We start from the raw sequence: 27,177 nt of genomic DNA, 5'->3' as shown, positions 1-27,177 counted from the left end.
TTTTTGTGAAAAAAAAACAAAATTTATGAAGAGTGGAGTAGATGGTCTAATAATTAAATCTCCAATTACACACCAACACCCTCTTGGAGTGCCATTAGAAGAAATGTTCCCTCTGAAGTTTAAGTTTCTCCAGAAGGAATAACACATGACAGTGGTTCTCAAACTTTTTACTGATGTGACCCACCAACTGCATTTTGTCTTTTGCCACCCACCATTACATATATGCACCTTCCATCCCAGCACTGCAACCCTGATCCCAGCCAGGTATAGAGGGATGCCCTGGAGGAGGTGGGGGATGGATAATGAGCCTTTCCTGCACTCAGCCTGCAGAGGTGGCTCCTGTCTCATGGGACTGGCTTTGTCGTCCAATGGTTACGCCGCGTGTCAGGTTGCTGTGCTTGGAGTGGGGAGAAATGTACATTTGCTTAGGGCCCTGTGACCCATCTACTACCTTCCCACGACCCACTTGTGGGTAGAGACCCCTTGTTTGAGGAACACTGACATGGGACCGTTAGCACTTAAATCCCCTAGTGGTAAAATAGCTGAATGCTACTAGGTCCTAGAAAGCCTTGATAACATCAGGTCTTTGTGGAAATCCCACCTCCTCCATGATACCTTAATTTGAGCCATTAGGTTCTGTATTGTACTTCCTGATCATCAAATTGGCATTTGCTTTTCTGAATGGCAGTAGGGCAGTTAGTGTAAAAGCTTGGCCCATTTGGCCTTTCTTTCTTGTTGCTGGCTGTCTTTAGACTTGTTTGCTTGATTCCAACTTTGTTCTTGCTGGGAGGGCTGAAAGGAAGTCCACCAGCATCAAGCCATTTCCCTCCTGCATGGGTATTATGTCCAGCAGGGCGTAAGGAACCAAATGACATGAAAAGAATAAATTCTTTAATTACCTATATACCAATGAATATAAATACAGGAACTGTGGAAAATTTATATGGGGTGCCAAGGGACACAAGGAGAAATCTATTGTTGGCAGAGTTAAGGACAGTAAGGAGTTTTTAAAAGTATATTAGGAACAAAAAGAATCCTAACAATAGTATTGCTCCATTACTAGATGCCAATCAACATGCGTTTATGGAAATCAGATCCTGTCAAGCTAACTTGATAGATCTTTTTCATCCGATTACAAGTTTGGTTGATGAAAGTAATAGTGTTGATGTAATAGACTTCTGTAAGTCATGTGACTTGTACCGCATGACATTTTGATTTAAAAACTAGAATGAAATAATGTCAGTATGGTACACATTAAATAACTTAAAAGTTGACTGATAGGTCTCAAAATGGGGAATCATCATCCAATATGTGCGTTTCTAGTGGGGTCCCAGAGGAATTAGTTCTCAGCGCTATGCTATTTTATCACTGATAAAGTTTGCAGATAAGACAAAAATTGGGGACAGGTAAATAATCATGGGGACAGGTCACTGATACAGATCGTTTGCACCCAGGTTACCAAGCAGTCCTGTTCAAACAATATGGCATTTTAATATGGCTAAATGTGAATGTATACATCTAGGAACAAAGAATGCAGGCCATACTAACAAGATGAGAGACTCTATCCTGGGATGCAGTGACTCTGAAAAAGATTTAGGGATGGTAGTTGACAGTGAGCTTCCAGTCTGAACATGAACATGAGCTTCCAGTCTGATGCTGTGGCCAAAAGGGCTAGTGAAATCCTTGGCTGCGTAAACAGAGGAATCTCAGTCAGGGGTAGAAATGTTATTTTACTACTATATTGGCAATGGTGCAGCTGCTGCTGGAATACTGTGTCCAGTTTTGATGTCCATAATTCAAGAAGGATGTTGACAAATGTAAGAAGGTTCAGAGAAGGACCACAAGAATGATTAAAAGTAGGACTGTCGATTAATCACAGTTAATTCACGTGATTAAGTCCAAAAAATTAATCATGATTAAAAAAATTAATTGTAGTTTTAATCACACTGTTAAACAATAGTATGCCAATTGAAATTTAGTAAATATTTTGGATGTTTTTCTACATTTTCATATATATATATTGTATTGTGTGTTGTAATTGAAATCAAAATGTATATTTTTTATTCTAAATATTTGCACTGTAAAAATTATAAACAAAAATAGTATTTCTGGTGACATTGTAAACAACAAGCAGGCAGCATTATCTCCTGCAAATGTAAACAAACTTGTTCATCTGAGTGACTGACTGAACAAGAAGTAGGACTGAATGGACTTGCAGGCTCTAAAATTTTACTTTGTTTTATTTTTGAATGCAGTTTTTTTGGTCCATAAGTCTACATTTGTAAGTTCAACTTTCATGATACAGAGATTGCACTACAGTACTCGTGATAGGTGAATTAAAAAATACTATTTCTTTTGTTTTTTACAGTGCAAATACTTGTAATGAAAAATAAATATAAAGTGAGCTGTATGAATTGCTGTACACTTTGTATTCTGTGTTGTAATTGAAATCAATATTTGAAAATGTAGAAAACATCCAAAAATATTTGAATAAATTGTATTCTATTGTTGTTTATCAGTGCGATTAATCACGATTAATTTTTTGAATCGCTTGACAGCTCTAATTAAAAGATTAGAAAACATGCCTTATAGTAATAGACTCATGAAGTTCAATCTATTTAGCACTTAACAAAGAGAAGGTTAAGAGGTGACTTGATTACAATCTATAAGTACCTACAGGGGAACAAATATTTAATAATGGGCTCTTCAGTCTAGCAGAGAAAGGTATAATATCCAGTGAATGGAAGTTGAAGCTGGACAAATTCAGACTGGAAATAAGGTGTACATATTTAACGTTGAGGGTAACTAACCATTGGAACAATTTACCAAGGACTGTGGTGGATTCTCCCTCACTGGGAACTTTTAAATCAAGATTAGGTTTCTTTCTAAAAAATCTGCTCTAGGAATTAATTTGGGGAAGTCCTTTGGCCTGTCTTCTATTGGTCCTGTTTGGCCTTGGAATCTGTGAATCTGTAATGGATCACACACTTGTTAGTTCTCTCTCAGACAAGGGACATATTCCCAGTCATTACTCCCTGTATGTGGTCTTCTCTTGTCTAGAACTCATAACTGTCTTAAATTCCATCTCCTCATTGTTTTTCACTTCATCACTCAAGCTGTGGCTTTCTGGATGCTGGGTCCTGCTAACTTTCTCTAAATCTTTCCTAGCTTCTGTTTTTCTTCCACTACTTGCCATTTGCCAATAGTGACTCCAGATTAGGGGACATCTGGAGTGTGAGAACAGGTTAATTTTTGTGTGAGAGAAGATAATTTACAGACACATGTCCCCCCAATCTGGAGGATTATTTTCCCTCTGGGATTGCTCAGAAAAGATGACATCTTAAAAGGTTTACTTGTTTGTTATCAGCGGAAGCATATTTCGGTGTGTGGTGCCATCTGGGGTTTTATACAGGCACTGCACTCCACAAAACTCCACACCATCAGAGAACTCCCTTTGTCCTAAGGGTGACCCTTACACCAGTAATGGCTAGGGGATATCTGTTAAAAGAAGACCGATAAGAAATTTGCCTCATTATTAAACTCAGCATTACTGTACATTGATTTTTATCATTAAGGTTTTTCCTTTTAAGTGGCTATTGATATTAAGTATCTCAATTGTTAGATCTATAGCAGCTGTTTCTCTTCAGTCCACAGGATCTGAGGATACTTTACCTAAGAAAACAGAGAGATCTTCTAAAGACACCAAGACTGAGCCAGGTAAAGAGGTAAGTATTGCAAAGCAATACAAAAGCTCTGTCAAGCTGTCTGTTCAAAGTTTTAGAATATATTAACTTATAGTGAGCTCTGGGAGTCTGCAGTGGAGATGGAACAATTTTTATGGTTGGGGGTTGAGAGCCATTGAACCAAAGTGTAAACTCTGTATATAATGGAAACCACTTTACACCAGGGGGTGCAGCAGCACCCCTAGTTCCAGCACCTATGGGAGTCTGTTACCTGAGGATTGCAGTGATTTTTTTTTCAATTGTTTTAGATTAATATAAAGTTTGTGGGATGCTAAAGCAGGTATATCACTCTGGGCCTAGTTTTGGGGATGCTCCAGCATCCAGGAAGCTGGCTTTTTAATGAGAGTCTGTTGCTGTTGGGGTGTCATTGGTGCTGAGGACTCAGGTGTCTTCTTGCAGCCAACAGATTCTCCTGTGACATAGTGGCAATGGGGAAACCTTCAACTAAGCAGACGTTTGGAGTTGAACCTGCTTGGAATCCAGTTTAGTTGACCTTCAGCCTTTCTTAAAAGGGACAATGTGCAATTATTTTTCTTTCCATTGCCACCTTCAGTGGCATCCATTGCTCTTTTTTGTGTCTATCCACCATTCATGATGATATCCTAGATTATTAGGGTTGGAAGGGACCTCAATAGATTATGTAGCCCAACCCCCTGCTCAAAGCAGGACCAATCCCTAAATGGCCCCCTCAAGGATTGAACTCACAATCCTGGGTTTACCAAGTCAATGCTCAAAGCACTGAGCTATCTCTCCCCCCCATAGATATGCTAGAATTGGATGAAGAGGAAATAGGTTGTGTTATCAGCCAAGTGGTCACAACTGAACAGAAGCTGCAGAGCCTCCATAGCTTCTATTGATATCACTATGTCTGCATCAGTTGCCTCCTGATGACTGCAGGCAATTTTGGGAGTTACTGGTCCAGGTGGCTAAGTCCTTTAGAGATGAGGCTAAAATATTTTTGTAAAGCAGTAGAGACTAGAAAAAACATTAAAATAGTAGGTAGGATGCCAGGTCTAGCAGGAATCTCTGTAGGAGTCTGTGGACTACTCACATCATCATGTTATCTTCTGCATTAGATGACAAATTTTTATAGTCATTCTTTGACTAAAATCAGACCAGACATTTTAAAATATTGGCAGTTGGGCTGAGAGCGTATGCACTAGTTTTAAATTTGAAGCTAATTGTTATGGCCAAGTTAAACTTCCTGCAAATGGGGTTTCTAGTGGAAATTCTGAGCCTGATCCCAAACTAGAGCAGTGCTCTTGGGCACCACAACAATGTACTAGGATCAGAGGAGTAGTCGTGTTTGTTGCTTTTTACAGAGCCAGACTAAGAGTCCTGTGGCACCTTATAGACTAACAGACGTATTGGAGCATAAGCTTTGGTGGGTGAATACCCCCTTCGTCAGACGTATGTGTATTCACCCATGAAAGCTTATGCCTCAATACTTCTGTTAGTCTATAAGGTGCCACAGGACAACAATGTACTATAGTGCAGTAAAGTTCCACTTCCTGTCCTAAGTGCTTTCTGGAATTATTCTAGGTCATTTTGGTTTATTACCTTCACTTTAGATGACATGCTTCTCCTTCACTCACGTGCGTATTAGAAGACATTGCGTTGTCTACAGTTGATTAAAACATGCACTATAGACCCATGCATGAGAAATGGTCACCTCACTGGATTGTGGGGGAAGAGAGTGGAATGAAGATGTTCCTAATGAATCCCTAGAATCAAAGAATTAAGATATTCCCTCACAGTGGTTAGGAAGAAATTCCAAAAATGAAACAAACGAGAAAAGCATCTTACTCGACTGGGACTGATCCTCATATCGCACTAGCAGTACACTAATGTAGCTCCATTAACTTCCATGGAATTGCTCCTGATTTAAACTGCTGTTACTCCGTTTAAGCCTCACAGCTGTAAAACAGGTGAAGTAAGAATGAAAATCAGGCCAAAAATCAGGTGTGTGTATGCATATGGGGTTTTTAACAGCAGTATTTAACTCATTTTATTGCCTTGTTTCTTTATTTGAATTTTCAACATTCAACGCTAGCTTTTTAAAATTGAACTCCATGGTGTCATGTGCATTTTGAAACAACCCTTATGTAGAGGGAGTGGTAAGAGTTTGGTTTGATTCACAGCAGTCTTCGCTTGTCAAGATACTTGTGGCTGTGCTGCTCATATTTCATTCATAATTATTTTTTGATATAGCATGATGTAGCACATAATATGATAAAAGATACTTTTATTTGACATGTAGAGTAAGTTGCATTGCTGCCAGTTTCAAACCTCTAATTATGACAGTAGAAACTTAATGTTGGCATGCATTACTGCTGTTGACTTGTCTGTGTAGGAGAAACTGTTTCCAGGCCTTCTACTCATATCTTTTTATATCAATATTACACACACATAGCTACGTTCAAGCAGTCAAAAGTTAGGAAATGCCAGAATTAAGGGGTCAGTGCAGCCTGCCTTTGACTCGCTTGTGTGTGTGCATTGTTATAGTCTTTAATTACCTACTGATTTTTCCATGAGACTCCTTCCACATTTAGTACACGGGATAGACTGCTCCAGGTTGTGCAGTGAAGGAGACTGCTGTCTGTAGGACTCCTACCTCATTTGTTGCAGCAGTTGGAAGATGTGTAGTGAGTGAGGCAGGAGTTGGCAAGAAGAGAAAGAACTATCTTGTAGTAAAGGTGGTTGAATGCTGCCCCCCAAAATTGGCTTCTATCCCTGCCTCTGCCAGAGAGTTCCTATGTGATGCTGGGCAAGTCACTTAAACCAAAATGTTCACAGGTGATTACTAACTTTGTGTTTCTCATTTTCTGGGTATCCAATCTGAGACACTTGGGGTGTGATTTGCGGAAGTACTGGGCACTCAGCTGCAATTGAGGCCAATGGGAATGGTGGCTGAATACATAAATTGCTACATAATGTACGTATATATTTATGCTCTGAAAAATTAGGTTTTAGTAGTTTCATATTGGGCACCCAAAATTAGTGGATATTTTTTATCTTAGTCTCTCTCTATCTCAGCTACCCATCTGTAAAATGGGGAACCACCACCTCACAGAGGAGTTGTGAAGATAAATGAACATTTGTAAAGCACTTAGATACTATGATACTACTTAGATACTATGGTAATAAGTGCCACAGAAAAGCCCATGAAGAAAAGAATTCTGTATCGGAGCAGTGTTTGAATAATGTGAAGTGAATAAGGCCTGGGGCCACACATTGAACAAAGAAGGGAAGACAAAATATTGAATAGGGGCTCATTAATTAAAGCCCCATCCATCTGTGCACTGAAAGAGGCAGGGATTCTGTGGGAAAGCAGTGTGTGATCATGTACAGAGAGCCTATATATCGTAATGCATATGCATAAGGGGGGCAGATTAAGGTTGCATGGGCAGCCGTAATTCTGGCACTTCCTAACTTTTGAATGTTTAGACCTTGCAACCTGTGTTCCGTTCTTTTAATGTAGTGTGTGGTGATTTATTAGACACCTGGAAAAACCAAACTGAAAAAAAAAATCCGTCATGTGTCAATATGATATCACCCACCAACCTCATGGTTGGAATATTTAGGTCAGTAGTTCTCAAACTTTTGTACTGGTAACCCCTTTCACATAGCAAGCCTCTGAGTGCGAGCCCCCCCTTATAAATTAAAAACACTTTTTAATATATTTAACACCATTATAAATGCTGGATGCAAAGCAGGGTTTGGGGTGGAGGCTGACAGCTCGTGACCCCCCCCCCATGTAATAACCTTGTGACCCTCTGAGGGGTCATGATCCCCCAGTTTGAGAACCCCCAGTTTAGGTCCTCCACACAGACCTCTGCCACTTGAACTAAGGGAGTCCTCTGTGTCCTTCTCTATGTAGATCAGACACTGCAGGGGGTTGCAACACACAGTGGGTTTCACAGATATTTGTTGACCATGGAGGAATGATGAGACTCAGTAATCTTGGGTGCCATTTTAGGTTGCGGAGGACAGTGTACTCTTGTGATCATAGACCCTTTTGCCTGCTCTCCTTCTCCCTTCCAACTTGTTTCTGTACCATTTCTTTTTCCCCATCCCTGGCTCTTCACCTCATTCCAGTTCTCCTTGACTATCCTGTCCCAGTCTCCACTCCTTATGCTTCTTGTCTTAGTTGCAGTCTCCTTGTGCAGCCTTAGTCTCTGGCTCCTCATCTGTTCTGTTCTCCTTTCACCTACGCTGGTTCCAATTCCCAGGCTCCCTCTCTGGGCTCTTCGTCCACCCTTAGTCTATACCACCACACCTCTGGCTTATCGTCCCAATCTCTTTGCCCAGCCAGTCACCGTTTTCTCTCCTCACACACCAGATCCGTTTCCACTCCTGGCTCCTAGTCATTTTCTCTCTCCCCTTCCACCTTTAGTCTGAGTTTTAACAGGCTTCTTGCCCCAATCTACTCCTTTCCCTCTGTCTGGTCTGGCTCCTGTCCCCTCTGCATTCAAGTCAGGCACCTTCCTGTTCCTTTCTGACTGGGCACCAGCAGAGAGGATATTTAAAGTGCAGGAGAGACAGGCTCCCTGCTGTCAATTCTGGTGCCTGCAGTGTTTCAAGCTGAGTGGTTTGAATACTACATATAAGAAAGCTTTGTTCATTTAGAAGTCTGTCTTAACACTTTTAATGTATACTGTCACTTAGACCTCATTTTGCTAACCAGGCTTGTTTGAGATTAGACTTCTAGACTAGATTTTCTCAGAATTTGTAATATTCCTCTTGCTATTTATCTCCAGAAGTCTGAGCACTGGGCAAATGCCTTCAAATTCTTGCATATTCTTTGTTAAAGAAAATCTGTTCTGTCACTAGCAAGTGGTGATATCCTGGTATCCATAATACATTTTCTAAAATGAAAGTAAAGCTAGTCTGAGCAAATATGAACAGGAAGCATTCAGATAATATCTGCCAGGCAATCTTCAGTGTGTGTTGGAAGATGGATGCTTGCTTGTTATTGCTTATCCCCTTGCTTGTGAAGAGAGAAAGTAAAATTGTGTCTTGTATGCTCTTGGTCCAGATTGAGTAGTTTTGTTCTCAGGTAGGCACTTCCATAGCATGACTGACTTTTTAGATCATAAAGATAACTTCAAGACTTGTGACAAAAGCCAGGGGACTCAGGCCTTAGGTGGACCTTCTGAAGCATATGGTGCTGTTTATGGGGAAAGTGGCTACAGAAGATGGATAGGATGTCGGTGAACCCTAAGGCAAAACACATTGAAAAGGTCTGACCTGTTTTACAGATGACTGTTGAAACTTTTGGCTGTAGCATTTTGTAATATCCTGTCACTTTTGGCCACATCTCTGGTGTCTGTTTATTGCTTCACAAGCTATGTTGCTCTGGAATTGGTCATTTGGATCATCCTTTAAGGCACATCTAATGACATTCTTTCAGAGGAGAATTTTTGTGTGGAAATGATCTAGAATATATATTTAAACAATGTTACTGAATCACAGAAAGCAGCTGCTTTGAGAGGGACAAATGCAGTAGTTCCATAGAGCTTTGTTTTGGAGTTTTTCATTAATATTAAAGTTCTAAATGACTCTCTTTTGATGGTGTCACTTATTCACATTCCATATAATGGAAGTCATACATTAAATTATACAATTTGCCAGCCAAAATTCTCTGTCCAAGGACATTCATTTGTGGCTGAAGGGGTTAGCTAGCATTAGCCAAAGTTGGTGGGACATCTCTTTACAGTCTACAGATCTCAGGTTACCAGGAAAAAATAAGAGATTGATATTTCCAGGTAAGTCATACTGTCAAAATCACACAAGTTATAAGGACCTTGGCAAATGTAGATCTTTCTCTGTTGCTGTCATGCATCTCAAGTGGTCAGTAAATGGTGGCTGTTATTAAACAAAACTTTGATTCAGAATAATGATAACTGTTTTAGAAGCAAATAATGGGAATATGAAAGGTTGGAGAAAGATTCAGGGCACTCTCCAAGGGAGGTGATAGCTCTCAGTGCATTGAAAATTGGCCGTATTTCCAGCATTTACTGTTCACTTAACACAGAGGTACATTCATGCAGAGAATGTGCTAAATGGTTTATATTGATATGCCGACATGAACAAAACCTGGGTATATATTTAAAAAACAATCATAGCAATGTTGTTCTAATTAGGGTAGCAGTACCCTTTGGAGGATTCTGGGATAATGGGTGAATTAGAATTATTCTCGAGAATAGGAATGCTGAAGGTTTGTTTTTTTTTTAATGTATTGTCCAGTCTGTCGGACTTGATGATTTATAGGGGGAGAAGGGGGGATAACAAACTGCTAATATCTTACAATGCATGTATGAGTTGTATACCCTTTCTTTTGAATGGGAGACACATTTTTTCCACAATGGCCAGTGAGTAATATGAGAAGTCCAGACATTGGTCCAATTTATATCCCCGTGAGACCCTGAATACTACGGAGCAAAGACTAACTTATTTTCCTCTCAAGTTATAAAGGCATATTCTCAGTATATTACTTTTGTCCTTGAGTTCCCAGTTAACTGCTTTGCCTTCAGACCGCATAGGAGTATAAAATCACTGAGCCAATGATTGGATCCTGAACGCATCTTGTGACCAGCGGTGTTCTAACCTTACTTTTGGCATGAGTCTTCTGTGTACCCCTGTGACTTGTGATGGCAGTGGAGCTCAGAGGAAGGGCTGGTCATTGACAAGGGATTTTCATAATGTCACTGCATTAACAGTCCCATTAATGCAGTGGTCGAACAACATTGCCCCTGTGGATCAGAAGAGGGATTTAAAAGCAAAAGTGGAAGAGTATCTCTCTGGAGCATATTCTTGTCGTGATGTGCTAGATTTCCAATAATCAGCATTACATTTGTGTCTCTTACCACATAAATACAGCTATCCAAGGTGTGTAGCTGCTGATACTGAAGGCCTGATTAGCAGATTTAGATGGAGCCCAGACTTTAAACTTTCCAAACAAATACAAGATGTCACACAATTTGCAAGTATTTGTACTGACTGCTTAGGCTAAGTCTTAAATTAATTTTTCCAGACTAGTTTGAAATTGACTGTAAAGTAAAAACTGTTGTAATGACTCCATTAGTGACTGCTCTTTAAAGTCTCAGAGCCTCTGAATTTGTAAGAGAACAGAATTAACATACCAACACAAATCAATCACTAAACCAGCTCTGTTAGAAGCCTCTCCACCTAGTCTCAACTTCTTCCCCACCTGTGCTAATAATTGCATCATCATAAGTCATGAGAATGCTTGATCAGACCAGATGTGCCCCAAAGGCCCTCAACCTAGATTTTGCTGGAATGCTAGGTTTTATTTTGCCTCTTGCATAATGTTATGAATGTAAAAAGATGGTAGTAATTAAAATAAACCACTTCATTATTACCTTCACTTTTGTTTGCAGTAGTTTTATTTTTCAGTAAATCTCAATACTTCCTAAAGAGTGAAACCAAAACATTTCCTATCTTGCTACAGGTAAAATAACTGCAAAAATCTAATGAATAAATCTTTATCAAAACCAGTTGCTTTATTCAATATCACCTGTTGTTCATTTTGTGTAGAGACATTTCTGGCTGTAATATCTGTATGTTTTTGTTTTATTTCAAGTCTTCTGAAATTCTGAAGGCAGAGGTATGCGCCTTAGTATTTTTGGTGCATATTTTACTTCAGTTTTTGAATGGCTCAAACTAGTTGTTAAATCTCATTTGCCCATAGATTGCTTGCTTGCCCATAGGATGCTTGTACTGATTTAACAGCTCCTGCAAAGAGTTGAAACAATCACATAATTGCAACCACCATTTAAAATAATTTTGTCAGTTTTGTGTTTGGAGAAAATCCATAAGTTCTCTCTACTGTCTGCATTCTTAGCTCCTATTGCGCTCATTAATGTTACTCGTACATAATGGGGAAAATATGCCCTCTAAAAGCAAATTTACAGACCCTCCTGTAGCAGGTAATCTTCACCTTCTTTATGTTAACAGTGTCTCAAATTATTATCAATGGGGTGCACTGTCTCTGTGCTTTCTTAGAAATTGATTCTAGCATTATTGTGAATAGGAATATAGAGTAGTTTGGTAAGCATATTTTTCCTTTCTTTCTCCTATATTTCATTTTATTTCATACATGTCTTTTATGGTGAGCGTTTTCCTTAACGCATGAGTAGGTGTTCTATAGCCATGTATTTCAGATATCACAGATGTAAGAAGTATTATTGTGTGCTGTTTCGCTTAGAGCAGTGTTCAGATTTGAGGGGGTATCAAAGAATTTTTTAATAACCATATAGAAATTATCAAGGTACGAGTCTTATTCATATCATGAGAATATGCATTATCAGTAGGGTTGGCAGTTATTCTTGGATGCAGAAGATATGCGTTGTTAATTCATAGATGCATTCAAAAGTTAGGTGAGGGGGAAATCCTGAGAGGTGGTAAACATATATCAGGATTTGGACCAAGATGCTGAGATATATAAAGGGATAGCGAATATGGGAAAACTAAAACTGTATTCTATAAATCACTGTATGCTCTCACCTCATACTGTTCAATTTTGATCACTACATCTTAAAAATGATGTAGACAAAATAGGAAGGTTCTGTAAAAGGGCAGTGAAACTGATGAAAGGTATGGTGCCTGACACTAATAATAGTGAAAGCTACTGGGTGTTCTGTTCCCCCTTGTGCCATACTATAAGAACAGGGAGCCATGGTTAAATGATGAGCTAATCTCCATCATTGGGCTCATCATTCAACCTGCAAGTGAGAAGAAGTTTTCACAGCAAATTCAAAGACACCTTTTTTTTTTTTTTTTTTTTTTTTGAGCAGGGGATATGACAAAATAGTACTTGTCTGAAGACCTGCCTTTTTCCAGTCTACCCCACATTTGGCTTTGGAGTAAAGATTTTGTATGGTATGATCCCCCTCCCCTGCCTGAATCTTCTGCTAGAGCGGAAGGAGGCCACCTGATACCCCATATACAGAGACCTTCTTTGGGGCAGTTGAGCCCCATCTAGTATATCTGCTGCAGCAGTGGGAGTGGCAGGCCCCATAGGCACCCACTCCTACAGTGGCTGACTTCCCCCACGTTGCCTTAACACTAACAATCAGTGCCCCTCTCACTCCAAGACCAGCAGTGGCACTGGAACAGTCTTTCGGCAGACTGGGAAGACATTTCTGCGTTGGGTATGCTTAGTTCACATTTGTGAGGTTATCTCTTGAAACCATGAGGACTAAAAATTTCAGTTGCTTTAAAACAAAAAAGGTAAGAAACTGCATTAATCTAGGAAAGTGTCCTGCCTGCCCTGTGCAAGTAGATTTTGCTAGCCCTGATTTTATTTATATATGTGTGTGGATCTGTCTATATGAATGAAATCTAACTTGTATTAACATGTTTTTTGTTTTTTTTAAAGAGTGGAAGTCCTGCAAGAATACCAAGGCAATTTTCAACAAAGGGACCCAGGCAACGAGTCAAACCTGGAGCTGAAGGTAACCGGAAAGCATTTTTCTTTGTCTATTAAATATGCTTTAGAGATTAATAGGAATACCATAAATGTATACAGTATCTTTGTTTACTATTTTATGCAAAACATTTATTTATAAATCCAAATGGCAATCTTTTGCATACATTGTGTGAGTAGATATATCTACGCAATTTAGCATGCAAAACAAAAACGACAACCGAAACCCACCCACCCACCCACCCCCCCGCCAAAACCCACCAGAAAAGATATGCATGCAGAATTGAAGGCACAAACTTAGAGGCTGATGTTGAATTTTTTTTTTTTAAATACATAAAGATATACCTCTCTCATAGAATTGGAAGGGACCTTGAAAGGTCATTGAGTCCAGTCCCCTGTCTTCACAGTAGAATCAAGTACCACCACTGACAGATTTTTGCCCCAGATCCCTAAATGGCCCTCTCAAGGATTGAACTCACAACCCTGGGTTTAGTAGGCCAATGCTCAAACGACTGAGCTATCCTATTAAATCATGCACTAGGATCTCTAGGAGGTCTGGACATTTTTTCTATCACAAAGGATGCTTTTTAATGCTTCATAAGCTATCAGGACTGGACAGATACTGCCTTTAAAACTCTGTATAAGTGTATGAGTGTGGGTGTGCACATACTGTGGCATTGCTGAAAAATGGACAGCTTGTATGTATAGCTAAGTATCTAGAATTTCCCTTTCAATATGAAATCTTTGAGGGCAAAAGATTTTGAAATACTTAAACTCAAAATATTTATTATAGGATGCCCTTCACCATGGTACCTGGGTGCCTTTGCAAAGATTTCAATAATGAGACAAAACATGATGTTTCCCTGTGACTTTTGAACTGATCACTTTGACTAGGAACCCAGCATTTTGTAATGTTATCAATTGATAAGACCTAGAGATAGAAGTGTATCTTAAAACTTTTTCTGAGAGCAGCCAGCGTCATATTTATATCTATTTTGGGAGAGAGCAAATTCCAGAAGAGTGGGCCTGTAGTTAATAATGTCCTTTCTCCAATACCTACAAGTCTTCACCTCCAGAACATGGAGTTCCAGATTTGTGCATGAAAATTGGTTAGGTGCTTTTTTAGCAATGACAAGGTGATTGATGAGATGAATTGAGCATAATCCATAGTAATCAATAACTTAATTTCACCTTGCAGCAATTTGACAGACAGCCCAGAAAGTAGAAGACAGGTTTGATATGCTTTTATGAGTTCACCACATTCAGAAGATGGTTGGATGAATTCTGGACTAGACAGGATTTTTGGGGTAGCTTTTGCTTACAGTTTCAGTCCTGAGAGGTGCAGAAGCATTGGTGACTGTAACACAACCCATATCTGACAGGATGGGACACAGTCTCTTCATTGATCACTTGTGATCAGTGTAATCTGCAAGTCTTGCAATATTGAGGAGTAAAGTGTGATTGCTAGACTGTAGACCATGTTGATGATTAGGGAAGATGCCTCCAATTCTTGGAACAGATGTATTTTGATAGGTTCTCTACGTGCTTCCCTCAACTCTCTGCATAAGCTCAGGCTTGTCGGATTGAGTCTCAGCTAGCTTTTTTCATCCTCATCCGTTTCTGCCTTGGGGCTTGTCTAGGGGGTCTGAGTTAGAGAAGGATAGGGAGCTAGGTGTTGTCAGTACACTGCTGACTTTGTATCATAGAATATCGTGGTTGGAAGGGACCTCAGGAGATCATCTAGTCCAACCCCCTGCTCAAAGCAAGACCAATCCCCAACTAAATCATCCCAGCCAGGGCTTCATCAAGCCTGACCGTAAAAACCTCTAAAGAAGGAGATTCCACCACCTCCCTAGGGAACCCATTCCAGTGCTTCACCACCCTCCTAATGAAAAGGTTTTTCCTAATATCCAACCTAAACCTCCCCCACTGCAACTTGAGACCATTACTCCTTGTTCTGTCATCTGCTACCACTGAGAACAGTCTAGCTCTATCCTCTTTGGAACCCCCATTCAGGTTGTTGAAAGCAGCTATCAAATCCCCCCGTAGCCTCTATTGTTTCCCACAATGGCTTCACCTAGAAGTTGAGGAATAAAAGGGGGGATGGTACTGAATGTTGTGGGATGCCACTTCTGTGAGCCTCTGATTAGGAGGAGCTAGTCGCTCATTTGCTCTCTAGAAACAATCAGAAAGGAACAAGCAGGGTCAAGCTGAGGCCATTCTGTGCCTGGCAGCTGTCCGTTTCACTGAGAAGATGGGAAGGAATGCGGGGAGTGTAGCAGCAAGGGGGTGTGGTTTGGAATTGTGGCACGATTATGGAGGATGCTGTTGCACCATTGACTGCACCTTGGGCTTTCCTTGATTTTAATATTGTTGCACACATTATGCTTAGAAGTAAGGTGCACTCTGGAGTTTCCCAGTTTTAGTGGAATTGAAGTAGAGCTTCAATGGATGCCATCATATTTTTGACATTTGTGTATTATCTTGTCATTTGATTAAATACAAATACTGGGAAATGGCCAGTATTCGGACACCAGTCTAATCTGAATCAAAGAATTTTCACATTGCTGGCATGGATAGGTCATGTTGTTGTGGCATATGCAGGAAGAAGCTAGATCTCTGTGCCACACACACCTGACCTATCCTAACCACTTGAAACCAAAGTTTAGAAAGTTTCTGTTCCTTCTCTCATTTTTGCTGGTTCCCTTACCCAAAATGGCTGTTGTCATGGATGTCATATGTCTTCTCTGTCAGAACTCTTGTGCTCTGAAACCACAGAATTCAATGATCAGTTTAATGCTGTGATCTTAGAAAAACATAAGAAATACTCTTACTTTGCAAGTAAATCATATTGTTTAAGGCACTTCCCTTATTGCAGAAGCAGGCACCAGCATTAGGAAAGAGCATTAGTACATCATCAGATTCTTAGCGTACATGCTTGAATGGTTTCATTCACATTATCATCTTCTGGGTTTTATATGGAAAGTCACAGTGCTGTGAAGGAAAGGAAGCGGTAGCAAACAACTGTATGCTTATTGAGACATTTGATATTCCACCTTTCTCTCATTTCAAATATGATATTTAAGTGAAATGTAGTACCATAGTGAGTGAAAATTAACTGTGTATACCAAGGTGAAAAAAGAAAACTATCACTATTAGAAAATTATTTCTGCGCCAGCTCCAAAAAACAAAAAAAGCCCCATGGATAAATCAAGAAGAAAATCTTCAAAGAGACTCTCTTGGGTTTCCTGCTTTAGTGTAATGTTGAGATCAAGTATAGCTAATCAAACTTTTGCTATGATTTGGTTCATACCTAACTCATTAGCAAGAAAAAAAAGTGAATACATGTGAAAAGTGCCCACTTTGACAGCGTGCAAATTGAAGTAATCTGTTGGACAGATACAGATGGGGCAAGCAGCACCGTAAGCTTTTCTCTTGCCACCCTACCAGCATACCACGACTGTATTTGAGAAGATCAGTGTTGAAAGTTGGAGACTACTACAACTTTATGTCCTTTGGCCTCTGTCCGGAGACTGTCCAAGTTATCAGTTGTGGCAGTGGTTCTGTGATGGTCACACTCGTCCATTAGGAAGTGGACTGAGACCACCAATCCGTTCATATGACTAGGCAATTTAAGTTATTGGATGAGGATCCCACTGAATTCCTACAGCCCATAGCAGACTTGAACCTGATACAACCTCTCTGTCTCTGTCGCCACATTTCCCTTCTAAGAATTTCTCTTTATCTTCCTAGACCAGGGGTCCCCAACGTGGTGCCTGCGGGTGCCATGGTGCCCGCTGGGGCGTCTAAGTGTGCCCATGTACTGGCTGGCGGATGAGCATCCGCCAAAATGTCGCCAACAAGCTGCGTCATCCAGAGGCGTCGCCACTGAAATGCCACTGATTTTCGGTGGTATTTCAGCAGCGACGCCTATTAATGTTGCTGTTTGTCGGCGGAATTTCAGTGGATGCTCGTCCGCTGCCACGGTCCTCCGTGGCTCGTTGTCTGGCACCCGCAGGACGAAAAAGGTTGGGGACCACTGCCTTAGACCATATTTAAGTGAAGATTTTAGTCTTTTTAGTTAGTTCTGGCTAAGCCTAGGAACAGCTGTCCTGTACTTTGCAAAAATGTAATCTGTCTTGTTTGTCTTTTAAGGTCCTTCATTCCAGCTGATTAGGTCACCACCTGCAGTTAGTAAGTGCATTAGATATGGTATTTGTACACCATTTGAGTCTATAAATTTTCTTTTAAAATATCCTAAATGCTTATCTCATAATTTTCATGTCAGGAAGAAAGGAATCTAAAAACAGTGCAGCTAGTGTCTCAATTGAAAAAAAGCTTAGCCCTTCATATATGAAAGCCAGAAAGGACACTATAGTGAAACAGCTAGGTAAGAAGCAAACCTGTCCATTAACCATGTCTCATGTTTTGGTACTTTAGTTGGCATGCTTTTTTCCCCTTTGTTCATTTTAACTGTTTAATATGGATTGTACTTTTCTCACCATTTCTGAACACTTTAAAGATTTAACACTATTCACATTGGTCACAGCAGCAATAATTCTGATTTTTTCATTAATTTAGACACTTGCATTGATTTTAAAAGGTGAATTTTCACTTTCTTCCTATACCTAGTGTGACAAAGTTCCTCCTCTACCTTGGTGGGTCCTGCGCTTATTGGCAGATTTGCTCACCTCAGTGATCTTCCCCACAGTCTGGGTCAACTCCTCCTGTGTCTGATCAGGAGTTGGGAGGTTTGGGGGGAACCCGGGCCCGCCCTCTACTCCGGGTTCCAGCCCAGGGCCCTGTGGATTGCAGCTGTCTATAGTGCCTCCTGTAACAGCTGCATGACAGCTACAACTCCCTGGGCTACTTCCCCATGGCCTCCTCCAAACACCTTCTTTATCCTCACCACAAGACCTTCCTCCTGGCGTCTGATAACGCTTGTACTCCTTAGTCCTCCAGCAGCACACCCTCTCGCTCTCAGCTCCTTGTGCCTCTTGCTCCCAGCTCCTCACACGCACGTCCTCTCCTCTAGCTCCTCCCCACCTGACTGGAGTGAGCTCCTTTTTAAACCCAGGTGCCCTGATTAGCCTGCCTTGATTGGCTGCAGGTGTTCTAATCAGCCTGTCTGCCTTAACTGGTTCTAGCAGGTTCCTGATTACTCTAGTGCAGCACCTGCTCTGGTCCCTTAGGGAACAGAAGCCTGCTTCTCCTGTGGCCAGTAGCTCTCCCTTCGACCGCTCTGCTGTAGAGGAAGGAGGGAGAGGGCTGCTGCTACTGCTGCTGTTTCCTGCTGGGCACTGGGCCCTCGCTGCTGCTGCTGTTGTTCCTGCTCCTGCTGCTCCCCTGGCTGGGCTAGACACCACCACCAGCCCCTCTCTCTGCTGTCTGTTTGCTGGCTGGCTGGTGGTTCCCCCTCACCTCAGTTCCTGCTGTTACTCCACCTACAGCCCCGGGGGGGGGGGGGGGGCTGTTGGCCTGCTTCCCAGAGAGGAGGAGGGTGAGGGACCCCATCTCTTGTTGCTGAGGACACCACCCTCTGAGCGGGGTCCCTCCTGCCTGGACGCCAGACCGCCGCCACCTGTAGCTACTGGGGCTGCTGAGGCTGTTGCTGGGGAGCTGTTGGTGCCCGGAGGAGGAGAGGAAGGAGAAGACGACTGCATGCTGCTGGGAGGCCACGTGGAGACCACTGTGGAGGGGGCTTTTCTGGACTGAGTCTTTTTCGAACTGTGCTCTTGTGGTGGGAGTTTGGACTGTGTCTGCTGGGGCACCGGGGGTGTGGCGTGGAGCCTGTCCCCGGTCCATCCGTGTTCCCCTTTGCCCCCACCACCATTGTTGCCCCCTCCACCACCCCCGCTGGCTGTTTTCCTTCTGCTTTGGACTCCTGCCTCTGGGTCTGAGCTGCTCGCCTGGCTCACCACGCCCACTTCCACCATTTGGATCTGCAGCAGCAGCAGCCAACCATTGACTTTTTGGCACAAGTGTCTGTGGGTGCACCACCTCCCCCCTCCCACTGGACTGACCCCTTCCCCTTTGCCACATTTGTCCACCCCACCTGTTTCCCTCTGCCGCCTGATAGTTCTGCCCCGGCCCTGTAGCTGTCCCTGTGGTCCCTCTACCCCAATCCCAGCTCGCCCTTTCTCCCCACCCTGTGCTCCCCCAGCCCTGATCGATCCTCCCCACGTGCGCCCACGCCCCCTCCCAGGTGCTTGTGCCCTTCCCCATTTGGTTTCTCCTTGTTCACTGCACTCCCCCCTCTGCCGTTGCCCCCCCGCTCCCCTAGTGCAACTGGAGGAGCCGGAACCCCCCTCTGCGTTGGTGCCCTGAAACCCTCCCACCCTTAGGTCCTTGGTTGCTCCCCACTCCCCTTTAGCCTTCCCCTTCTGGCGCCCTCCTCCCCTGCCTGAAGCCTAGCTGGGAGGGTTGGCCGCCTCCTCTCCTTCCCCTCCCCTCGCTGTTTTTCCCCCTCCCCGCTCTCGTTATGGTGGGGGACGCGGCGGGGGAGACCCCTCGCGATGCTCCCACCGCCCCTCCTCCACCTGCCCCCGTGTCCACTGCCCAAGCCACTACCTCGTCCGTCGCTGCCGATCCACCTACCACCGCCCCTGCTGGGGCACTGGCGGCGGCGAGTACTGGGGAGACCTCCACTGCTGCCACGTCCCTCGCCCCTTCTGATTCGGGGGGAGCCCCCCCAGCTGGTGGGAAGGGTCGGGGTGGGAAGAAGGGTAAGGGCCCCACTAAAAAGGCCAGGCCCTCCATGGCGGAGACTGCCCCCGCTGCCACAGCCCTGCTACCGGCTGCGGCATCCCTCCTCGCTGTTCCCTCCACTAGCTCTGCAGGTGTCCCTCCCCCGGCTCCCAGGTCGTACGCCCAGGTGGCGGCGGCCCCCCCCGCCTGCTGCTGCTCCTCCGACCGCTGCTTCCGCCAACATCTACAGCGGCCGGGGCCCCTTTCCCACTTTGACCAGGAAGCACGGCGTCCGTTGCCTCCTGGTGCCCTCCTCGCCCCACGTGGAGACCTACGTGCAGGTGTTGGCGACGGTGGTGGGGCCCACATTCATCGTGGCGGCCTCCAAAATGTACGGGAAGGTGGTCTTCTTCCTGGCATCGGAGGCCGCCGCCCAGGAGGCAGTAGAGACGGGCCTGGCGGTGGGGGGCGTGTTCGTCCCCCTGGAGCCGTTGGAAGACCTGGGGGTCCGCTTAATCTTGACTGCCATCCCTCCCTTCCTGCCCAATTCCGCCCTGCTGCCCGCCCTTTCTGCCCTGGGACACCCCTTCTCCGTCATCAGCCCTCTCCCCTTGGGCTGCAAGGACCCCACCCTCCGTCATGTTCTCTCGTTCGGCCGGCAAGTGCAGCTTCAACTGCCGCCGGCGGCGCGTGGCGGAGAGGCGCTCGAGGGGTCCTTTCTGGTCCCTTACCAGGGAGCCCACTACCGGGTGCATTACTCAACGGGGGAGGCCCTGTGCTACCTCTGCCGGGCGATGGGGCACGTCCGGAGGGACTGTCCCTTGGCCCAGCACGGAGGAGCGTCCGGGACCCCCGAGCCCCGGCTAGGCGCCTGCCCTGTCATCACTGTCCCCCTGGCTGCCCAGCACCCGAAGCTGCCCCTCCTCCTCCTCCTCGGTCCACCTCTGTGAAGGAGGGTATGGCGGGGCTACCGCCGGACGTGGGAGAGGGCTCGTCCCAGGGGGAGTCATCCCCGGTTTCTGCTGTCCCACCACTGGCTCCCCGAGTCCCTGAGCCATTGCCCTTGCCCCCCGAGCCGACCCCTGTTAGCCAGCCCCCGGATGATGCCATGGAGGGCTGGCCCTTAGTGCAGGGGAAGTGGGGCAAGCGCAAGGCTCGAGTTTCCTTACATCCTTCGGATTCGGAGGCCCCCCGGAAGAGCAGGAGGGGGGGCGCCGATGTCGAGTCTTCCACCTTGCCCCCTGATGACTCCCAGTTTGTGGTGCCGGCTGGGGATGCCGTGGCAGCACCGGACGGTGACACCGCCCCTCCTCCGGGGTCCCTTCCCGTGGATGCCCCCGAGGGAGCCTCTCTCGCCCCTTTCCCACTTGACGCCTCTGAGAGTGCCGCTGTGGGTATCGCCTCGGGTGCTGGCGGGGAGGGTCCTGGGGTGGTGGACGGTGATCTCCCTCCCATCTACGCGGAGATCGAGGCCCTGGGTTTGACCCTGGTCACGCAGGGGGAGGACGACCCTCTGCCGGCGGGCCTCGATCTGGGCGACCTCACCACGGCCCCCCTGTCCCAGGGTTCCCTTCCCCTAACCGCTGTTTCTGCTCCCACCTCTGAGGGTCCCCTGGAATCTTCTATCGACCTGGCTGCGGGTGGCACTTTGTTGACGGCCGCCGAGCCCCTTGGGGCGACGGCCAGTGCCCCGCTGCCGAGACCCGCTTCCCAGGGTGTGTCCCTCTTGGGTGTGGAGGACCAGCCCTCCTTCCTCAGCGGGGACCCCATTGACCAACATCTACCTCTGGATGCCGAGGCTGCCACACGTGCCACAGTGGCTGAGCCCGGCATCGTTAGGGGTCCCCTTCCCACTTTCCGGATCCCTGAGCCTGGCCAGGAGGAGCCACCGTCCGGCGGCTCAAATATAGGGGCTCCGGATCCTGCCTCTACCTCCTTCCCGACTTCTCTCCCTGACCCCTGCCCTACTCCCGTTAGCCCTGTCCTTGTCCCCCCCACCTCCTGTGATGCCAATGCCGCCCCTGGGACTACCTCCCAGGGAGTGGCTTCATTAGTTTCTTCCTGTCCTGACCCCCCAGGGGCTGCTGTTCTCCTTCCACCGCCCCTTCTAGAATCTGGGAGCGGGGCGGGTCGTGTGGCGTCGGCCCATCTGCTGCCACGTTGGGGATCTTCCCCCTGCCTACCCGCCTTGGTGGCCACGGGACTGTGACGGGGGCCCCACTGGGGGACAGTCATCGATCAGTGACCCCACCCCCCCATGCGCTGAGGGAGGAGCTGCGGGAGTTCCTCGAGGACGTCCGTGGCTCCCGGAACAAAGTCCATCTTGCGCTCCAGCGGTGGGGGGATTTCCATCAAGTCCTCCGGGCCGCGAGGGCCCTCATGGGGGAGGGTAAGAGGACCGGGAAGCAGGCCGCCGTGGCCTACCGGCGGGTCCGTGTCTTCCGTGACTCTTTACTCACCTTCGGGGTTGGTCACGGATTGCTGCGCGGCCTGCCGGAGGCCGTGGACATGTCTGCCAGCGAGGATCACCCCCAGCCCTCCTCATGGCGCCGATCGTCCTTGCCACCTTAAACACCCGGGGCTGTAGGATGGGTCTCCGCAGGAGCCAGGTGCTCTCCTTCCTCCGGGAGGGGGGTACTCTGTGGTTTTCCTGCAGGAGACCCATTCAGATCCTGCCACTGAAGCTAGCTGGCGGCTGGAGTGGGGGGACGGGGCCTACTTTAGCCACTTCTCGGTCTGCGCGGCTGGAGTGGCGACCCTGTTCTCCCCCGACCTACGGCCCGAGGTGCTGGGGGTCGCCGAGGCTGTGCCGGGTCGCCTGCTGCACCTCCGGGTCCGCATGGAGGGGCTTGTGGTTAATCTCGTCAACGTTTACGCCCCGACATCGGGCCTGGAGAGGCTACGTTTTTATCAGCAGGTGTCCACCTTCCTCGGCTTTGGTCCTGGGAGGGGATTTTAACACCACCCTTGAGGAACGGGACCGCTCGGGGACCGAGCAGTGCCCGGCCGCCGCAGACGTCCTCCGGGAGATCGTCGACCGCCACTCCCTGGTGGACGTCTGGCGCGACCACCACCCGGACGACGTCTCGACGTTCACCTTCGTCCGGGTGGAGGCCCATCGGTCGCGCCACTCCCGGCTGGACCGTATTTACCTGTCACGTTTCCACCTTTCACGGGCCCACTCCTCCAGCGTTTGGCCGGCCCCCTTTTCGGATCACCACATTGCCACCGTGACGGCCTCTCTGTGCGCGGAGAGGCCGGGGCCGGCCTATTGGCACTTTAATAATAGTTTGCTGGAGGATGCGGGCTTCGTGGCATCCTTCTGGGAGTTCTGGCTGGCCTGGCGAGGGCAGAGGCACGCCTTTTCCTCGGTGCGGCGGTGGTGGGATCTGGGGAAGGTGCGCGCCCGGCTCTTCTGCCGTGACTACACTCGAGGTGCCAGCCGACGGAGGGATGCGGCGATAGGGCAGTTGGAGCGGGAGGTCTTGGAGCTGGAGAGGCGTCTGGCCGCCAACCCCGAGGATCCATCTCTCTGCGGAGCGTGCCGGGAGAAGTGGGAGGAGCTCTGGGCCCTCGAAGACCATCGGGCCCGGGGTGCTTTTGTTCGATCCCGCATCCACCTCCTTCGGGAGATGGATCTCGGCTCCCGCTTCTTCTACGCCCTGGAGAAAAGATGGGGGGCCAAGAAGCACGTCACCTGCCTCCTGGCGGAGGACAGCACCCCCCTCACGGATCCGGCGGAGATGTGCGAGAGGGCCAGGGCCTTCTATGCCACTCTTTTCTCCCCGGATCTGACCGATCCTAACGCTTGCAGGGTGCTCTGGGACGGACTCCCGACGGTCAGCACGGGCGACCGGGACCGGCTAGAGCTGCCTCTCACTCTGGCCGAGTTCTCGGAAGCCCTCCGTCGCATGTCCACCAATAAATCTCCGGGCTTGGACGGGCTGACCGTAGAGTTCTACCGTGTGTTCTGGGACGTCCTCGGCCCAGACCTGGTCACCGTCTGGTCCGAGGCTTTGCAGAGCGGGGTCCTCCCTCTCTCGTGCAGGCAAGCCGTGCTGGCCTTATTGCCGAAGAGGGGGGACTTCCGCGACTTATGGAATTGGCGTCCTGTCTCGCTCCTCAGCATGGACTACAAAATTGTTGCGAAGGCCATCTCGCTGTGGGTAGGGTCCGTGCTGGCGGACGTGGTCCATCCAGACCAGACCTACACCGTCCTGGGCCGCACCATCTTTGATAACTTGTATCTGGTCCGGGACCTTCTGGAATTGGGGTGTAGGGATGGTCTGTCGTTCACCCTCTTGTCCCTGGATCAGGAGAAGGCGTTCGACCGGATGGATCACGGGTATCTCCTGGGCATTCTGCGAGCGTTCGGCTTCGGACCCCTGTTTGTGGGTTTTCTCCAGGTGCTGTACGTTTCTGCGGAGTGTCTGGTCAGGCTCAACTGGACCCTGACCGAGCCGGTCAGCTTCGGGCGGGGAGTGCGGCAGGGGTGCCCCCTCCCGGGCCAGCTGTACACTCTGGCGATCGAGCCCTTCCTCTATCTCCTCCGCAAGAGGTTGACGGGGTTGGTGCTTCGGGAGCTGGAGCTGCGGCTGGTCCTGTCGGCGTACGCCGATGATGTGCTCCTCGTGGTCCAGGACCCGGGCAACTTTGCGCGGGTGGAGGCTTGCCAGGCTGTGTACTCGGCAGCCTCCTCCGCCCGGGTCAGCTGGGTCAAGAGCTCTGGCCTGGTGGTCGGGGACGGGTGGCAGGCGAGCTCCCTCCCACTCACGCTTCAGGCCATCCGGTGGAGCGCGGGTCCGCTGCTCTATCTTGGCGTTTACCTTTCTGCCACACATCCGTCTCCGCCGGAGAACTGGCAGGATTTGCAGGGCAGGGTGACGGAGCGGCTCCGGAAATGGACAGGACTACTCCGGTGCCTCTCCCTTCGGGGGAGGGCACTGGTGCTCAATCAACTGGTCCTGTCCATGGTCCTGGTACTGGCTCAACAACCTGGTCCCAGCCCCATTTTTCCTGGCCAACCTCCGGATGGCGATTCTGGAGTTCTTTTGGCCAGGGACGCACTGGGTCTCTGCAGGGGTCCTCCACCTGCCCCTGGAGGAGGGGGGGCAGGGCCTGAAGTGCTTACGCACTCAGGTCCATGTCTTCCGCCTCCAGGCCCTGCAGAGGCTCCTGTTTGGTGCGGGTAGTCCGGCGTGGAGCGTATTGGCGCATGCCTTCCTCCGCCGCTTCCGAGGGCTCCGATACGACCGGCAGCTCTTTTACCTCCATCCGAGAGGTCTTCCGCGAGACCTCTCCGGGCTGCCGGTCTTCTACCAAGACCTCCTCCGGACCTGGAAGCTCTTTTCAACGACCAGGTCCGTGGCGGCCACCGTGGGGGTTGACCTCCTCGCGGAGCCCCTGCTACACAATCCCCAGCTTCGTGTGCAGGTGGCGGAGTCCCCCACAGTGTGCCAGAGGCTGGTCTCGGCGGGAGTCACCAGGGTCGGAGACCTCCTGGACTATGACTGGGGAGACTGGCTGGATCCCCTGACACTCGCTCAGCGCATGGGGCTCTCCAGACCTCGTACTCCCCAGCACGTACTTCAGGAGGTGAAGGCCGCTTTACTGCCTGCTGCTCGGGCTTACCTCGACTGGGTCCTGCGAGAGGGCACACCCCGCCCACCCTCCACCCCAGGCCCCTGCCCCGTGGACCCAATCGGCCCCCTCACCCTTTCACTGCCAGCCAGCTGCATGATCTGCAGCCGGTTCTGTTCCAGACCATGCCACGGAAACATCTGTACTCGGTCGTGCTCCATACCCTTCACTACCTCACCCTTGCGTCCCGCCCCGATATCAAATGGCGGGACCTCCTGCCGCCTCTCGAGGGTGAGGAGCCTCGGTGGGCCAGCTTGTACTCTGCCCTGGTCCCGAGGCCCGCCGGGGATATCAGTTGGCGGCTCCTTCACGGAGCCGTGAGCACGGGCGTGTACTTGGTGCGGTTCACGTCTGTCCCCAGCACCTGCCCTTTCTGTGGTGAGAAGGAGATCTTGGCGCACGTTTATTTGGAGTGTGCCAGGTTGCAGCCCCTGTTCCGGCTCCTCCTGAATATTTTCTTGCGTTTTTGGTTTCACTTTTCCCCTCACTTTTTTATCTATGCACTCCCCATCCATGGCCCCACCAAGTCGCGGGATCTCCTTATCAGCCTCCTCTTGGCCCTGGCCAAACTAGCCGTCTACAATACCAGGGAGAGGAGGTTGGCTGATGGGATTTCCTGTGACTGTGGGGCCTATTTCTGCTCCTCCGTCCATTCACGCATCCTTGCAGAGTTCCTCTGGGCGGCGTCCACTGGCTCCCTTGACACTTTCGAGGAGCAGTGGGCATTGTCTGGGGTTCTCCGCTCGGTGTCCCCATCAGATTCCCTTCATTTAGCCCTATGACCTCACTCCTGATCCTGTTTTTTCATTAGTTGTCTCCCATACTTATTTGGTGTCACGGACCTGTGGATCCTCCCCTTAGGCTGGAGGGAGGTCCTTTAGAAGTGGGCAGGCGAAGCCCACCTCCTGGATACCAATAGGACCAGACTCCTGTACCACACTGGTTTGGGTCTGTCTCACTGGTTTTTAAAAAGGTAAGAAATACTGCTGAGAAAGACTCACAGTTTAACAAATGAGATGTTTAGTTCTCCATATCCCTTAGTTTTGTCCTGGAATATTCCTGCTATTCCAGCTTTTGTGCAGATTGCTAATCATGGTGTACCGTTCATACCACTTTGTTTGTGTATTGGACTCAAATCCCCTGTGTTCAGAAGCTGATCCCAAGCTAGTTTGGTTCCGATGTGTATCAGGTGAAAAGCTAACATGTTACATAAGACCAGGGGTACAATATTGAAAAGTATTCAAGCGCCTGGTAGGATTTCTAAAAGTGCCCATGTGCCTTAGACCTATTCATTTCCTGTGTTAATGCCTATTGCAAATTATTTTGTGAGTGTTGGAAGTTTGTCAGGGGGCTCAGAGTTTTGAATGTTCTTTTTAATGTTAAATGTAAAAGAAGTAATGCCAGGAAGAAGAGAGGCTTGCACTACAACTAGACTTGCAGAGGCAGCCATTGTGTTAATAAAACTGAACCTTTCCAGCTTAATGAATACTCGCTAATTATAACCAATTATACTATATTTTGCCTTTCCTTATTAAGAATAATTTTTCAATATTGTTGGCATTTAAAAAAAATTTAAATTATCCTGTGTAGTTAAATATTAAATCTACTGTCATTCAAGTTACCAGTGATGAGCTATTTTCACTGTTGTTGTATGTC

At 47.5% G+C, this 27,177-nt stretch overlaps 1 protein-coding gene across 2 annotated transcripts in view; it reads left to right on the top strand.

The window, feature by feature from the left end:
- TRAF3IP1 (TRAF3 interacting protein 1) overlaps window positions 1–27,177 on the top strand; it is a 143,134-nt gene that overhangs the window by 20,634 nt on the left and 95,323 nt on the right. The window contains exons 6-9 of one of the 2 annotated variants that reach the window (XM_030579939.1): window positions 3,648–3,725; window positions 13,147–13,222; window positions 17,350–17,388; window positions 17,483–17,584. In XM_030579939.1, coding sequence (XP_030435799.1) covers window positions 3,648–3,725; window positions 13,147–13,222; window positions 17,350–17,388; window positions 17,483–17,584 — 295 coding nt within the window. The remainder of the gene's footprint in view (window positions 1–3,647; window positions 3,726–13,146; window positions 13,223–17,349; window positions 17,389–17,482; window positions 17,585–27,177) is intronic. The other variant, XM_030579938.1, reaches the window with a different exon arrangement.

The sequence above is a fragment of the Gopherus evgoodei genome, chromosome 11 (assembly GCF_007399415.2).
Source record: "Gopherus evgoodei ecotype Sinaloan lineage chromosome 11, rGopEvg1_v1.p, whole genome shotgun sequence".
NCBI lineage: Eukaryota > Metazoa > Chordata > Testudines > Testudinidae > Gopherus > Gopherus evgoodei.
The sequence above is the reverse complement of the archived record's forward strand: the minus strand, read 5'-3'. Positions and strand labels throughout refer to the sequence as shown.